This window comes from Pseudomyrmex gracilis, unplaced genomic scaffold (genome assembly GCF_002006095.1).
Source record: "Pseudomyrmex gracilis isolate BER0280 unplaced genomic scaffold, ASM200609v1 scaffold_62, whole genome shotgun sequence".
NCBI lineage: Eukaryota > Metazoa > Arthropoda > Insecta > Hymenoptera > Formicidae > Pseudomyrmex > Pseudomyrmex gracilis.
The window spans coordinates 682,198-699,335 of NW_018020646.1; the positions used below are offsets into that span (position 1 = coordinate 682,198).

Consider the following 17,138-nt stretch of genomic DNA (forward strand, 5'->3'; position numbering starts at 1 on the left):
TTTGAGAAATGAGAACAGTTTTCGTGTTCCATTTTTTTTTTTTTTTTTTTAATCTTTTTACAAAATTTTAACATAAAGCTATTTTTCAACATAAAGATTTCTAAATTATATATTTTTTAAAATTATAAATATAAACTGTGCGTTTCAATGTTATACTAATAATAATAATAATAAGATTCATCTTTTATTCTGTATTTGAAATTGATTGTCCCACGATATTTCTGTAATTAACGCGACGCTTTCTTTCTTGTTTTATATATCACAGGAATTGTTTTCGTCACGCCATTTCTCTAAGAAAAAGAAGATCTCTCGTTGATCGCAAACGGTTCAAACAAAGTGTATGTAAATAATGGCTCGCCATTAACGCATAATTAATCGATATAATTGTTGCGCAATCAGTAGAAACTTAAACTGTATTCCCTTTCGGCTTGTTATATCGATTTACGCTCGTTATTTCGAGTCCGGTGTACATAATTCGTGGTCGGTATTAACGGACCGACCCCGAACTATCTCTTGCAACGCCTGCACCACCGTCTCCCCTCTCGTCCACCCGTTGCTTGTCTCTTCGCCCCCCTCTCTCGCCACTCATTCTCCTCCGTTTACTCTCTCGTAATTATATCTCGCTTCTCACGAGAAGCTTGCGACCGAGACTTCGTCGAGGATCCATAAATTTCTCGGAAGAATTCGCGGCATCCTGCAGCAACGAATTCTCGAAATTTTCTCGCCAAAAATATTTCAGAAATTCGTCCTGCACGTCTTCTCCTTCACGTCTCTCCTTTTCCTTTGCGACACCTACTCACTTTTTTTCTTACCTTTGCTTTCATGTTCTTTTCGAAAACCTCGTTGCCAGTCTTTCTCTCTCTCTCTCTCTTTGCTTCGCTCTCTTTTGCACAGAATATATTATATACAAAGTAGAAGAAACTGACGAGAGAGAGAGAGAGAGAGAAAAGTTCGTCTCTGCAAAGAGCAGAACACAATGTCCATAATTTCCGGAATGGACAAGCGTTCGTCCGTTGGCATAATTAAAAGTTTTTCAACTCGCCCTCAGGATGCGTATCGCGCACCTATTAACTTTCAGCGCGCCTTTATAACGTATAAGCTCGCGACTCGAGCCTCGTCTATTACAATCACTTTCTTTCTTTGTTTCTCTTTGTTTTTCTCTCTTTCTCCCTCTCTTTGTTTTATTTTTTATTCTTTTTTAATACATCAAAGTTTTATCAAAACTCGTTTTTGCGCACTGTCGCGAATACAATTCTCCGCTACGCAAGCGTGCTCTCTCGTCGCTAAAATTCAATACTAGTCAGACCATCCATTTCCACTTCGTCGAAAAGGCCGACGCCGATCGGAATTTCACGCCCAACATTTGCGAACTTGCCTGATTCTTGCACCACGGTCTTCAATCATTGCTCTCGCTCCCGTCCTAACAGCATCAGAGCTGAATTGCCTGATGCGCGCGTCTCCCTTTTCCGTCCTCTTTCCTCGCACTCTCGCCCCGCAAAATAAAGTCCGGATAACTCGGAGCATACACCGTCGCTCTCTCTCTCTCTCCCCGGCTCGTTCTTTTTTTTCTATTACGCCACATTTACCCGGGAAAATAATGCCCGTGCACATTTCACCCGCGTTATCTGCTCGCCCTGAGTCTCGCCCCTCCGCCGCCCTTTGCTTTTTGCCGCACAGAAGGGGATGTGACCGTTGCCCCGAAAGCCTGCCAGCCGACGCGTCCTACGCTGACGTCGCTATCTGAATTGAAACGGACTCTTCTCAACGCGACCGCCCCCATTTCGCGTCCCAAAACCCACTTCTGGACCCCTGCTCTCTCGCACGTCCCTCGCTCTTCGTGAGGATATCTCCGCCGTCTGTCATTTATCTCGTCTGGTTCGCGTTCACATGTTGACGAACAGACAGACAGACACACACATACACACACACGCTCGAAAAATATAAAGGACATTTTGAAAAATAGCGTTTTACTTTCAGCAATTTCTTCGACCAATTTGCAGTCAATATTTCTTTCGTAAAAAAAAAAGAAAAGAAAAAAAAAAGAACATAAAGTCTCAGACGCCTATAGTATGTACGTACACGTGCGGATAACGGCGTCTCGTAACGCCCGCTATGCGGCTAAGGGTCGTTCGCCCGACTTTCCTCGGACGAGACAGACAAGATTCCGCGAAATCCTCTTAGGGAAAGATAAAGGGAGGCGGACGGCGAACCGCGAATTTGGATTTTAACGAGCGCCCGAGGTTGCTTAATGCAGATATCGAATAGGTCTTGTTTCGAGAAGTCGGTCGTTAAAAATAAAATATTCAAAGGTGATTTGCGCGCGGTTAGTTGTAGATAGCGCGTTAACGCGCTCCCCAGCGCGCGAGAACAGTTTTACGCTCTGTAATGGTCATTTCTTTGCGAAATTGTTCCGGATTAATTGTCGTCGCGCGTTATTTTATCCGAATGCGATGTGAGAGTTCTATCGTATTTTATTCAATTATTTAAACATGCAATCTCTCACACAGATTAACCGCGACAGGTAATATAAAATATTATTATATCTCACCTCAAATTCTAAGACGCGAACTCTCTCGTAAATTCAACATAGAATTAACTGGTAAGAAGAGGAAAGGCGGGGAGAGAAAAATCTCAGATCGGTTTACACTAACTTTTACTGAATTTTTTTCGCCGAACTTCTGCAATCTCTAATGATAAATGTTCATTTTTCTTCCTATAAAATTTTTTCGATAAGAAAAGATTGATGATAGATTTATGGGAATCTTTGCAAGGGAACACAGTAATCTCAGATTATACTTGTGCTAAAATACGTTATAAAAGACGTAATAAAAAAAAAACAAATAGAGCATATTCCGAGTCGGAAAGTTTTTTGCAGAACCATCGATATAAATCGACCCATCAGATTTGCTTTTATATTTTCCCTGTAGCCCTTTTGTTTTTGTTAAAACGCTCACATTTATCTCACTGGAAATGCGCGGAGCTTCCTGGCACAACAAACGTTATCCTTGTTTGTAGCTTGTCCATGAGACATCATAAACAAACGAGAAAGAGGTTGCTGCCTTGTGTAGCGCGCGTTGCGTCTTCGAATAACAGTTGAGCTTTATCACGTTAGACTCTAAGTCTTCATTTTCTTCCGGCCGTAGATCCATTAGCCTGCACACACGTGAAATTGGCGGAAAAAAAAAAAAAAACATTTCCAACATTGACCGTAATTGCTACCGGGATATAAAAAATGCAGGAGACGAAAAGCCAGTCTTGAGATTCGAAAGAACAATGACGATCTTTCGTTCAATGATCAAGTCGAATGTGTCATTAATCAGGGAAAGGAAGTTGAGCAAGAGTTATTTCTAATAAGACATAATGCTCGGGGTGTCGGGAATTTAAGAGATAAGAACGCGCAAAAGAGAACAGCGAAGACTCCGTGTAGAAGATGCAGTGCCGAGGGAGGGTTGACGAAGGGTCGAGAAAAGTGCAAAATTGGCAACTTGATGGAACTCGATGACGTCAGCGCCGGTTCGTTCCGATATGGAGGTAATGGGGCAAAATAAAATCCTCGGGGAAGGTTGGACGTTGTTAGCCGTGGGGACGCAGAGAAGGGGTCGGATGGGTGCATCAAGCTCCACAATGGCGGTCACCACGAAGACGATAGCCGATATTCATGAATCATCTGATCGCAATACCCACAGGACCGCCTTTATTTAACACCCGCGTTCTCTATCGACGCTCTCTCTCTCTCTCTCTCTCTCTCTCTCTCTCTCTCTCTCTCTCTCTCTTTCTCGCCATCATTCCTTCCCCAATACATTTTTTCAATATATTATTTTTCTACGAGATAAAGTCTAAATGTTTTCTACATTTTAAATGTACATTTTGTGTCAAATATAATTTTGTAATATTTTTTGTGTAACAAAATTAACAGAAAACTTTATTATTTCTTCTTTCTTTCAAAACAAAAAATGTATTTTTGCATCTCAGACGTGTCCTATATTAAAAATATCGCACCTATTGTTGCCTCTTTTCCGCGTTGCCGATTGGTTGGTTAGTTGATCGAGTCGAATCGAATCGGTAAGATCGAGAGAGTAAATAATGAAAAGCGATTTTAAGACAGTTTGTAGTATATGTAGAGAAAATTAAAAACGTAACTAAAGTCACGTGACAGGAAAAAGTAGAAAAACAACACGTGAAAATAACGTGATTGTAATTTATATTATATATAACATTAAATAATACATATTATACATATAATTTATTATATATTTATAATATTATACTTTATATTGTATTATATGTATTATATACATACTACAGTAATGTCACTGACCTCCGCCGCGCGACTTTGGCGGGGTCACTGACCTCGGCCGCGCGGCCTTGGCGGAGTCACTGACCTCGGCCGCGCGGCCTTGGTGGGGGGAAGTCACTGACCTCAGTCGCGCGACCGCGGCGGGGTCAATGACCTCGGTCGCGCGACTTCGGTGGAGTCACTGACCTCGGCCGCGCGACCGCGGCGGTGTTACTGACTTCGGTCACGTGATTACGGTATATATATATATATATATAAAATATAAATATAAATATAAATATATATATATATAAAAATATATAAATATAACGAGACGGTGTGCGCGTAGCGCGCGCCTGTTATGCTAGTAATATATATAAAACTTTACTTTAAAAAATGATTTTTTTTTGTAATTCTAGATTAGTCAAAAAATCCTGCAATAGCGCTCGTTTATTCTTGCGCTTTTAAACTTTCAACTCTCGCGGTCGGATCGCTTAGAAAAAATATATTAACATAAAAAAAGCGTCGAATATTCAGGCATAAAAGAACGGTCTTACGTATGATTGAGGTAAACACAATCCCGACCACAATCTGAGGAAAGCGTATTGTCTGCGGGACTGCTCGTTGAAATTTATGCGCCAAAAATCCGTCCCTCTCCGACGTGGATAACAATAATGCGCGACGACGGCGCTTCAGCCAGTCGAGCAACAATAATCAGCCGAGGGTTATAGCGCAGTCAGAAAGTCGGGGTGGGGAAGAAGCTTGTTGAAAGACGTGGAACAGACGACGAACACGAGAGCGAGCGCGTCGCAAATTGAAACAAACGGGAACTTATATGCATCACAACGCATTCCGCAGTTTTACTGCCGGCTCATTTCATCTCCGGCCAACGACATCGTGCTTTTATTGTCGTTACGACGTTATGGTCTTTCGCCGTTATTGTCAATGTTCCTTGGGACCCCCTATTCCGTACCAAAAGAAACAGAACGACACAAAGTGTCGGGGTCAATAGAATCGCTCGCGAAAAGAGTATGTCTGACCAATTTTGTTTGTTACTACTCGCGACGCAACGTCGTCTCGTTTTTTATCGAAAAAAAATTTACCTCGGAGCTGAATAAATCGATTTAGACTTTAAACATTTATCTGTGAAGTGTTTTTTGTCAATTTGACATTTTTTGCTCAGTGAGAATTTTTTTCAGCATGTCACTGTTTTTATTCTAATTAACTTTATTTTATTTCAATCATCTCAAACGTCACAAAAAAAAATAAAAAATAATTTCGCGTCCATATTTACAACACAGTAATTATATAGTAATTATATAGTAATGTTCCTGTTAAATAGTCAAGTACTCAGAGAAATTATATAGTGATTAAAGAATTAAAATCGCGCAATTTCTATAGAATGTCAATTCTAACCGATTAAAGACATCGCAGAACGTAAAACTATTGTTAAGTGCTGGTCGTGCTACTTATTATTCCAGACGTTATCTTAAGCGTTCTGTAATACCACGAAAATCCGTGAATATCTATGAAACCGTAGCTTTTCTTGTTTCCCGCTGAATGGGAGAAAATCGGATTGAAGGATAAGTCGTAAGTCGGATGACGTAAAGATGAGCCGGAAGGATATTGGTAACAACAAAAGACGCACAGAGACCTTACAATATCAAGGGGTTAAATTATCGATCTCTTTTTAAAATCCCTTCGATTCGTAGAATTATTTCGACAATTTTAACAAAAAGACATTGTGTGCACGCGCTCCTCCTCGCAACTTCGAACGGGAAACTTTTCTCACCGACGAATGATTTGGAATTTCAATTGTGTCGGAGATCTAAATTTTCACGTAATTTTCGCGTAATGGTCTTCGACATTTATTGCCCAAAGTTTCAAGTGATCGCCGCCTATTCCCGAAGTGTTCCCGCACACGCAACCAGGTTCCTCCTGTCGCGATTAATCGATTTAAAGTACACGATTGCGCCGTGTACGAAATTCGAGTAACGCCCGATTACATCGATTTAAACCGTGTAAGGAAGAGACAAGAGAGAACCACATTCTACGCCGAAGCAACCGTAAAATTCGTTTAAAGATCCGCGTACTCCATTTTGCGCTGTGTGCGTTCTACATCTTCTGTATCTTGGCAAACCTTCAAGTTACTCAATTAATTTCTTTCTTTTTCAAAAACCAGCCACTTTGTCCCATCTATTCCGCCCCGCCATCTCCTCTCTACTACGGTCGCTTCTGTGAAATTTTCGATCGCGAAGAGAGAAAAAGAGAGACGCGACCCTTTCGAAATGACCGATTCAATTGATATCGGGTTACCGATTTCAGACGGGAAGTCTCTTGCCGCCGGTCGATTCTGGCAAACAAGGGAAGTCAGATTCAGAAGGGATCACATCCACCGGAGTCGTAACTTGACTGAGAGAGTAGATAGGCGGTGGAACGGGGTCGCGCGCGCGCGCGCGCGCCAATGCGGGGGTTACGGCGCGAAGGAGACGGCGAGAAATCGCTGCCGAGGTATGGCGGGAATAAAAGTAACGGGATAGATAGAAAGTACATTTCGAGAAAGAACTACTATCGCAGATGTAAACTTGCTATCGGCGACGGATAGATATAGACAGCCCCGGCGCAGCGTACTTTCCGACGCGAACGAAAGGGATGCGGGAAATGCCGAAGAATGTATGGGAGAGGAGGAGGAGAAGAAGGTGGCTAGGAACGGGAGCAAGTCCTCCTCCCTTCGCGTCGTTCCCCATCATTGTAACGGCAAACTTTTCGGCGGGAAAACTTGGCAGACGTCGCGGCGATACAGTGCGACAATACCTTTTAAAAGTTACATGCATTCCGCCGCGTTGGCTTCTTTCGCGAATGCACACCACGAATTTCGTCGTTCCTCGCACGTATCGTCCCGATGCGATGTGCGAGTTTCACTCGAGCTCGAGCGCGAGAATTATTCATTCGGCAGAAAACAGTGCATCGTCGTGAAAAACACGAGGATCGAAGCGCGTATTTTCTCCACTGATTTCTATTCTTTTTACAGCACGCTATTTCAATATTTTCAAATATTGAAAGAGAGAGAGAGAAAGAGAGAGAAATATTTTATGTGGAATTTTTAATATTCCATTAGATTAATACTTGAAACGTGTCTGTGTATAGTTTCCAACTGCGAGAGAAGAACTCGAAAAATGTAATAGTCAATTATAAAAACGTGTGAACTATCTAATCGACCGCGTCCATGAAATGTTGCGCGCGCGCGCGCGCTCCGCTTCGTTTTGGTACAGATTTTGCTCGCAATTCTCAATTCTCTCGGCGTCTCGTCTCGAGTTATACGCTGCGAAACGTAATAGGTAACGTTGCGAACATCGCCAACGGAAAGGAAAGTAGTTTCGCCATAACAGAAATTAATTCGGTTTCGGACTGTACGTGTATCCTCTATACACACGCGGCAACGGTACGTATATCGTATACTCGTTCCCGCTATATTCGAGTATATCCCGCTGATTTCTAACAAGCATGACTCTTTTGCAAAGAGACGGGGGGCACGTACGACGCGGAGTTTGTCAAAGTAATTCGAGCTTTCTTCGCCGCGCGATTCCAGTCACGTACGACCGAGCTCTCGTCTTTACCTCCTCGGATCCTTATTATCCTATATCCGCAGCCATAATCCCCGTGTCCTTCCGGGATGACCTCGGCCGAGCCGTGAAATCGTAATAACATTCGGATTTATCGCTCGTAATCATCATCTCGATGACGTTCGCGAGCGAGCTTTGCAATCGCAAAAATGTACAAATGCGTGCGAGCAATTTTTTTTTTTTATTTATTTATTTTTTTTTTTTTTTTTTATTAACCGCGTTCTCTTTTTAAACCGCGAAATACAAAAGGTCACGTTTCAACCGGCGGGGATGGTCTTATTAACTTTTATGTCGCGCGACTTTTCAAGCTGGCGCCGCAAATGAAACCATCCGCGTCTTAGTTTGAAATAACGCAAGATGTTTGTGTTTTGCGCGTCTTTCGCGCAACGGAACGATGCAAATCTTTCACATCGCGCCGTCTAATAATAACATTTGCAACGGTGTGTGTTTATTAAGCCTTGTCACATGGATTTCTCACGCTCGCACGTCGACCGCTGGGAATTGCTCTCGAAAAAGCAAAGTAATATCGCGGCTTTTTATATCGCGACACTGACGTGGCGACACACTGACTCGAGGCAAGAAATTCACACGAATTTAGCGCCGCTTCTGTACCGAATAAACAACGAAACATACAACGACCCCGCGGTTGCTTCGCAATAATAATAAGCGCCGACGATGATTTAGGCGCGACGACGTAGTAATATTTTCCCCCTCGTCGTTGCTAGAAGCTAGTAGTTCGCGCGAAATTATTCACGATCTTTGCTAATCAGCTGCCGTGTGTTTTCATTGCCGCGCCTACATATTCGGTCTCGGTGAGTTAAACGCCCGCGCGTTAAAGAGTGATTTACGTATTCAGTCTCTCGCGATTTGAGAATGAAAAAAAAAAAAAAAAAAAAATTGTGCACGCGTTTGATAATGCACGAGTCGAATTCAAGTATTCATGGAAACGCGATCGCGTATCGGACGTCGCGGATAAAATCGACGTTCGTAAATAAATCGTAAGGATTCGCAAAGGGTATTCAAGCTCGTCTGTCAATCCGATTAAAAACCATATTTTCCGTTTTTGATTTCGTCGTTCCCGTTTGCGGCGGCTGCGGCATTATCGATCACACACGCGCTCCCATGTTTCATCCTTCCGCAAGAAGAGAGAAAAAACAAAAAAATAAAAAAATAAAAAAACAAAAAACAAAAAAAGAGGTCCGACCGTGAAAATATAAACTTTCGAATGAATCTGAGAGTAAAGTAATTATTTTTTTACCTTTCTCTCTATATATTGCCGTTCGTTTCTTGGATTATGCTTTGAATAAACCATAGCGGAGGTTTGAATATAGACGCTATATCGCCACCGCGCCGTTGGTTCGGGAAGCCTCTCTCGTTCTGGCAAATACGAAAAAAAAAAAAAAAAAAAAAGAAAGAAAGAGGATACGGAAAAAAACAGCAAGGCGGAAAAAAACAGCATTTACGAAGCACTCCCGTATTTTTCAATTTGCTACGTATACACCTTCCCCTCGTCGCGGCTTAACACGTTTTTTTTCCGAAATCCCTTTCATTTTCGAGAGCGAGATTCTCCCGGAGTGTGTGCTGCACACCGTTCCGGATATGCTGAACGAGAAAAAAGGGGAACGCGCGTGCGAAAATGAAACGTACGGCGATCGCAAATCGTCGAACGCGTATATTTCGCTTCCTAAGTCGATCGTGTCGCGACTCATAAATAATCCATGTTCCGCGTTCGATAGAAAGAAATTATTCTGCTCGTTGATGTTCCGCCGCGCATCTTCGTTTTCGCGAGCAAGACGGAAGAGATGTCCGCAATGAAACAAAAAGAACCGAGAATCATTCGCAATACTTCTCTCTCTCTCTCTCTCTCTCTCGCGTTTTTGCAATAAGAGCACGATGTTCACTTAATCGTGTCAATCTTGAGAAAGACCAGCGTCTCGCTTGATCAGCGTCATCTCGTTTATTTCCTCGTGCTCGAAGCGGCTTTCGCAATTTTTCCAGCGCGCTGTATTGAATTACAAGAATATCGACAGCCGTAAAATTCAAGCAAGTTTTTTGTTTTATCAGTTTTTTGTTACACGTCGAAAACAACCTTGACTTTGTTTTACGTGCGAAACTTTTTAACAATTTTCTTCGAGTTTTCGTCAATTATTTCCGCTTAAATGAGCTCGGAATTTAAATTCGAGAATTAATACGCACACGAGTGTACATTTACTAGACATGTGCGTGCGCATATGTAAGTGCAAACGTTCGAGCAAACACGCGAGTGCACTTGCATCGATGTATCCGCGAGCGTCGTCTTATATAACGTTGCGTCTCTCGCGATACTCATACGAACGTCGCAAATATGCGTGCTCATAGTACGCCATGCGGAAAGACGCCCGCATCGTCGTTGTCGGCGACGACGACGTCGTCGTCGTCGTCGTCGTCGTCGTCGTCGTCGTCACATCATCGTCCGACCTCGACGTCGTCACATCGACGAAGGAGCGATGCGCACTCGCGCCGACATGCACATCGCACACATGTCGCGTCGTCGGCGTCGTAATTAATCAACCCGCCTTGCTCCGCTGTAATTCGCGCGCGGTTTTTGCTCGCGCGAAGACCGGTAGATTCTGCGGAGTAGCAGAGACAGAGAAGGAGAAGGCAAAGGAGAAGAGAGAGAGAGAGAGAGAGAGAGAGAGAGAGAGAGAGAAACTCTATGCCTTCTCTTTCTCGGTCTCGAATTATCCGCGTGTCTCAGTTTATCAGTCACCGTGTGTACGTAATTTCACATGTCGGCGAGCGACGTGTGTATTTGTTTTTTTTTTCCGGATAAAAATCTCTGCGCGCTTGCAGAAATTCTCGTTTTTTGCGTGATCTTATTATATAACACGTTTTATTGTTACGTTTTGGAAAATTTGTCGCGCGGAAAAAAAAACGCGCTAGAAAAGACGCGTCAATTAAATGCGTTCAGCTAATTTGTTAATAAATGAATGCAAACTAAGGAGTGTGTCACGTGATTTGTACGGCTCTCTCACAGAGCTTAGCGTGCCGCTGTCGCTCCGCGGGCTATTCATTTAATGATTAACTCGATGACTGGCAGGTATTCCGCGTCATTATCATCATTTTCATGTGTGTATCAATAATTAATTGAATGCAAATAACACTCGTGTGTGTTCGGTTTGACAATTAATTATCGAGCCGTGTAATCACTAACCTAGACAAAATGTGTCATATAGATATATAAATACATAATGCGCCTATTCATTTAATTACATGTAAAAAGTACGTAAAACATCGCTACGTCATAAGAAACACGCGATATCAAGTTTGATAAGCATTGAATATTTGCTCGTTTTACCGTTCTCTTATCTCTCCGCAAGCTCAAAATTTCCGACTCTCTCTCTCTCTCGGTGTACACGTTATCAAACGGTGCGAATTGTGAAAAGGATTGTAGCGTTCTCTTAGATCTCTTACGCATTTCGTACGTTGTTCACGAAGTGTTTCTAAGCAATATTCCCGTGCGCGACCGCGTCCCCCGTATCCCAGCGGAAGCATTTTCACCTGGATGTGCGCTCGTAATCCGCCAAGTGGAAAAAGACCACCGTAAAATTTCGCGGGAGAAATTCTCTCGCGCGTTCGTCTCGCGACCGGTTGAAAATTCAACTAAAAGTTCGCTCAAATTGCTCCACGTGCTCCGCTCTCCCATCGCGCGTAATATCTCGTTATCATTGATCGTTTCGTTCGCATTTTTTTTCATCTCGCGCGATATGCAATTAAGATCATTTTAACGTCTAAACTTAATCGTGAATTTAACCGCATCGAGCAAACACATTTAATTATGTATAGACGTTTCTGCGATGAGAAGTTACATAATTCAATGTTTACTCGATATAAATTAGAGCGGTTAAATTAGACATTAAGATGGTCTTCTCCGCGCGACTAGGACGTCTATTTACTCGATAAATTAGCGGTTATAAATTAGTCACTATACGATAGAGCCTTAATTTATATCGCGATATAAATCGTGCAAACGAACTAGTCTAGTCACCAGTTTGTTATTAATCGTGTATCTGTAACTTTTTCCGATCGCATGTCGTTATTAGGATGATCTAAAAATTTCACAGACCTTCGTTGCATATAAAACTTCAGTCGATTTTATTTATGTGTTACATTCATTTTATTCAATGAACGCTTTGCAATATGGTTGGCGCGATATATAGATACGGATAAAAAAATTAATCTGTCTTTTTCGAGATTCTATTTAAAATAAAAATGAAATGACACATTAATTTGTTATCACCGTTATATATCGGGCAAACTGTGTCAATAATTTCGGACGTGTGTTATTTGTGCTCTCGTAGCCTCGAGTCTTGCGTCAATCATGCTGACGTCTCGACGCGCGTCTCATTACAGGCGACTCAGTTCCGCGTGTGCCGCCGTCACGTGGTGATTAGAAAATCACCACGGGGCTAAAACGGGACTTAGAACGCAAATACTCGAAACCATAACCATCGCCTTAATAGCGAGTTTATAACAAAAGCACCGAATCAAGTGACAGATTATCTGCTAAATTTTTTTTTATAAGCAAATTTTCGTTTGTCATCGTCAGTGTTTGTTTTTGTAGAAAACTGTTCTTCGCGGAAATTTGACTTCTCTTATCGGCGAACTATCTTGCGCATAGTCTGTGTGTGCATGTATGTATGTGAAAACCCCTACACGTTCCGCGAACGATTCCTATTCAAAACTACATACGCTATTTAAAGCGCCTTTTAAGACGACCGGAAGTTAAACATGCAATTGTCACCGGACCGATCGAGCCTCGAGTCGATGGGGGACGATCGTCTCGGACGACGGTCGATTTCGCGCGATAGCCAATACGAGGAGGACTAGATTTCCGGAGACGACGGATATAACGTGCAAGCGTCGTGCTTTCTATCGCTCGAAATCACGCTCGCGCCAGCTTGCTGACGATGATTGGTTCACGAGTTCGACAATACCCGGCAGTTCGTGCGGATTCGAACGGGAATCAAATCGCGCGACTGAGATTTGGCTCCTGTTGTACGTTTCTCACACATCCGCCGTGTTGCTGTAAAACGTGTCTCAATCGCCCGGCAGCGTATATTACAAAGCTCGTTGCAAAAAGAAGAAGAAGAGAGAGAGAGAGAGAGACAGAAAGAGATAAATATAGAGTTATATTGAGAAATATAGTTGAAACATAATAAAAGTAAATTTATACATATTTCTCGCCTTGTTTTGTTTCAAAGTTCATCTAAAGTCTTTTATCGCGCGCGCGTTTCGTGCGTGTTGACAAACTGACGTTTTCATTTTAACAAACTGTACAACTATACTGCAACATATGTATGTTTGTATTTCTTAATTCTACGCAAACGGTATATTTTCCGTCTGCCTACCCATTTCCTAGTGTTTGCAATCGCAATGAAATTTTCCTTCGGCTGTGTGTACGCGCAACGAACATTCATGCCCGCCATTAATCACGATGCATACTGTTATGCATTTTTATCTCAAATATTTGCGATGCCGCGCGCATAACGTCATATGATTAATTAATTACACGGAGTTCAAACAATGGCGAAAGCATCGCGCGCATATCTTGCGCGCCAAGTGTTTGGTCGGTTTCGTTGATATTTCTGTATTTTTGCCGCATATCCAAGCGCCGAAAAGCGCCTCTCTCGCTCTCTCATTCTCTGTCTCTCTCTCTCTCTTTTGCGAGTGTTCACAATTAGCTTTTTCGGTGCAATGGCGCAGCCGCGCGCAAGCCGCAGCACCGCGCACGCAAAAGCCGGATTATATTAATTAATATAAACGCGGTCAAACACACAGCAACACCGCGGTGTGCTGTCTAAACAAAATCCTTTCAGGCGGAAAAATATCATGGTAAAATACACACGGTGCTTTAAGTTACCGAAGTTATCACGCGCAATAATTATTGCGTATAAACTCTGCCGTAAGTATTTTGTGAATACGTTTGAAAAAAACACAAATCATTTTTTCTTTTTTCGTCAGTAAATAGATTCTAAACAAATGGGAAAGCGGAAAGAACGTAAAAATAAACATGAATAACGGTTTGCGCGTGCAGCTCGGAAACCGATGAAAAAGAGAATCATTATTTGGTCGGTATTTCAATTTATCTCGAACAAAAATGATATTACCTTCCCTCCCTGCACCCCGGTGGCGTAATTTCTCGTCGCGCCGATCGCAGCCTCTTTTTCTCTGGCGCCGATACACGTTGAAACGGCAAAAATATCAGCGCTTTTTCTCTCGCAGTTCGTACAACGAGAGAGAAAGACAGAAAGAAAGAGAGAGAGAAAGAGCTCCGTTAGCACGCGTTAACAACCTCAACCTGGCCCTGGCTTTTTGCTGCTCCTCTTCTCTCTTCGTCTCGCATCTCTCCCAGTGTCTCTCCTCCTCTCTCGCCTTTTGCGAAAATGTCCGGTCTCTTTTCTGTTATCTCTTTCTCTCTATTTCTCTTTGTTGCTCCGGCTGCGCTAAAACCGTGTCTGTTCGTCTCTCTCTCTCTCTCCGTTATCCTCCCTCCCGATTTCAGCACATAGATTACGACCATCGGCACGCGCGTATGGCGTGCGCCCATAAAAACCGGCCATGTATAAAACCGTCGTGTTCCCGCGTGCTCGACGAGCGAGCATTTTCGTCGACTCTGCCTTTCAACCCCCTTCCCGTCTACTCCTCACATCCTTCTTTTTCTGCAAGGTCCATCCGCGTCGCCTTGTCACCGCTGCGCCGCGTGGAGAAAAGCACGCCGAAGAACAAGAAACGAGAAAGAGTGACGGATAAGCCGTTACTTACGTTCCCGAAGCCGGGCGCAGAATTTACACGCGCGAAATTCGAGCTTAAAAAGAAAAAAAAAGTTGCTTGACAAGCGAACAATTTTCCCGACATCTCGGAGCATAGTGTATGCAACAACGATCTGTTTTAACGATCTGCTCCGAATATCTTTGAAAATTTTCAATTGATTAAAGTTTTTACTATTATGCTATCAATATATATATATATCCAATAATTTTATGGACTTACCGTTGACGATAGCGACGATACCGAGGACGCATAGCAGTAAAGATCTAACGCACATCTTAGCTCCTTCTCCAGAATCCCTCGTTGAAAGAAAAGCGAAAAGAAACAGGCACGCGTGATCCTTACGTGGTTCTATCGAACATCGTCCACCTCCGTTCGACTTACAATACTTGAGAGATCAATCCCTCGTCAGAGAATCCGACAGTCCGATCAATCAGTCGATAACAGTTTCGGCGAAAGCGACGCTCGTCATCATTGACGAATGACACCGAGAGTATCTTGAGATAGCATCGAGATGGAGAATTCGATTTACTGACGACGACGACGACAACGACGACAACGATGACGACGACGTCTCAATTAGCAAACGTTAGGAATCACGCGGGATTGTCAGAAGACTCAAAAGCGAGTTACGACTGCGAAATACTCGATCGCTAATTAAAGCCGATCGCATTAATCGGTTCCTAACCGCCGCGGCCCGAAAGTGCCTCGATCGAAATCCTATCTCGCCTGCCTCTCGTAATAACCCCGAGGCCCGAGCCTCGAAGCTTCCGAAGGTTTCTGCTTCTCTCCTTCTCGTCCTTCTCGCTCTCAATGCTCCCTCTAACGTCTTTTCACTCTCCCCCGCTTCCTCTTCCTCTTCCTTTGCTTTCTTCTTCTTCTTCTCTGACTGCTGCCGCTGCTGTTCGGTTTCTTTCGTCTAGCCTTGGGACATAATACCCACCACCCCCGCGAATCCTCGATCTACTTGTTTATTTTCGATGACGTCAGCTCCTCCGAAAGCTACCCCGCGATTCTTCGCGGACCAGTCCGAGAGAGAGAGAGAGAGAGAAAGAGAGAAAGAAAGAGAGAGAAAGATCCCCTTAGCGTAACTTGGCGAAGTAACTTGAAGTGTTCGTTAGCACATCTAGACGTTCCTTCTATTCATCGAGATTGTAGTCGAGCCTTTATCTTTTTTATCTTTGATCAAAGCGCTCGATCGATGCACGAGACTTTCTCTCCGTAATTGTCTTCTTTTTTTTTTTTTTTTTTTATACTTTCTTGAATAAAAAGTTACGAGTTTTTTTCGTACGGAGTTCAAAGCTGTATTTCTTTTATGTCTCCCCGCGTGAAGTAACTTTCTGGAGAACCAAGTCAAGTGCGTGCGCCGCTTCGGCGCGCGGTCAATTGCGCAAGTTTTCGGGAAAAAAACACCGCGGCGAAAATATCACAATTTGCTCAGGCTCACGACTTTTCTCTTCGAAAATTTTCTCCCGCACGAAATTTCGGAACTTGGCGCGCGCGCGCGCGCGCTTGTCTCGCGCGATCTAAGTTTGTGGGACGCGAGTCAATGCGGAACAGCCGCCAAACACTTCCGGCCACGGCGAGCTCGCGGCGCTTACTGAGCTTGCGGAAAAGCTCCTCGAGGATCGTCCGCGTCCGCGAGATGAAGAGCACGTTTCTCATCCCCACCCGAACGCGCGATTACGTTGCGCGCCGTGCGCGCTGATTGGCCGGGCATGCGCCCGAAAGCTCGTCGAGTAACGTGCGTACCCCCTTCTGACGGGGAGGGAGGTGGATGGAGAAGGGTGAAGAGGAGCTACGAAAGCGCCCGCGATGCTTTTGGAGTACTGACTGCCGAGTAGTGTTGAAGCGCTGTTGAAACCGTCGGTAGTGGGGCGACAACGCGACAGCTCAGGGGCGAGAGAGAGAAGATGCAGCGCGCGATGTAGAAAGGACACCGGGTACATCGCACGCTTCGCGCCACTACCCGCGCTCGCACACGCGTCGCGCTTGCGGCAAAAGTTATGACCTCAAAGGGGTCGTTAACGAGCACCCGCCAAATTAGTATAACAGCGCCCCCTCCGGCCTATATCCATTGCTCATTTCTCTCTTTTCAGTCCTAGAGAGAGAGAGAGAGAGAGAGAGAGAGAGAGAGAGAGAGAGTACCATGTCGTGTGTCTCTCTTCCTCTTTATCCTAACTACAGTTATTTTTAACCAAATTCAAAACGCAAGTGCAATCCATCATCTGTCTATTGACTGGCTCAAGAGGGAAATCATACGCGCATTGTCTATCAATTCATTATGCCTCGCCCACTATATGATTGATTACTATGATTATGTGTGGAAATTGGTATTGTCAACTGTCGTCTCTCTTCATCAAAAGTTCTGGAAGCGGAAATTCTCCAATTCTCTGAAAGCGGCCATTCCGCGAAGTAATATTGTATAG

At 43.6% G+C, this 17,138-nt stretch overlaps 1 protein-coding gene across 1 annotated transcript in view; it reads right to left on the reverse strand.

Annotated features, from left to right (window-relative positions):
• LOC109854252 (carbonic anhydrase-related protein 10) overlaps positions 1-16,287 on the reverse strand; it is a 127,479-nt gene extending 111,192 nt beyond the window's left edge. The window contains exon 1 of the mRNA XM_020427142.1: positions 14,932-16,287. Within this exon, the coding sequence (XP_020282731.1) occupies positions 14,932-14,986 (55 nt within the window). The 5' untranslated portion in view covers positions 14,987-16,287. The remainder of the gene's footprint in view (positions 1-14,931) is intronic.
• Positions 16,288-17,138: the final 851 nt, after the last annotated feature.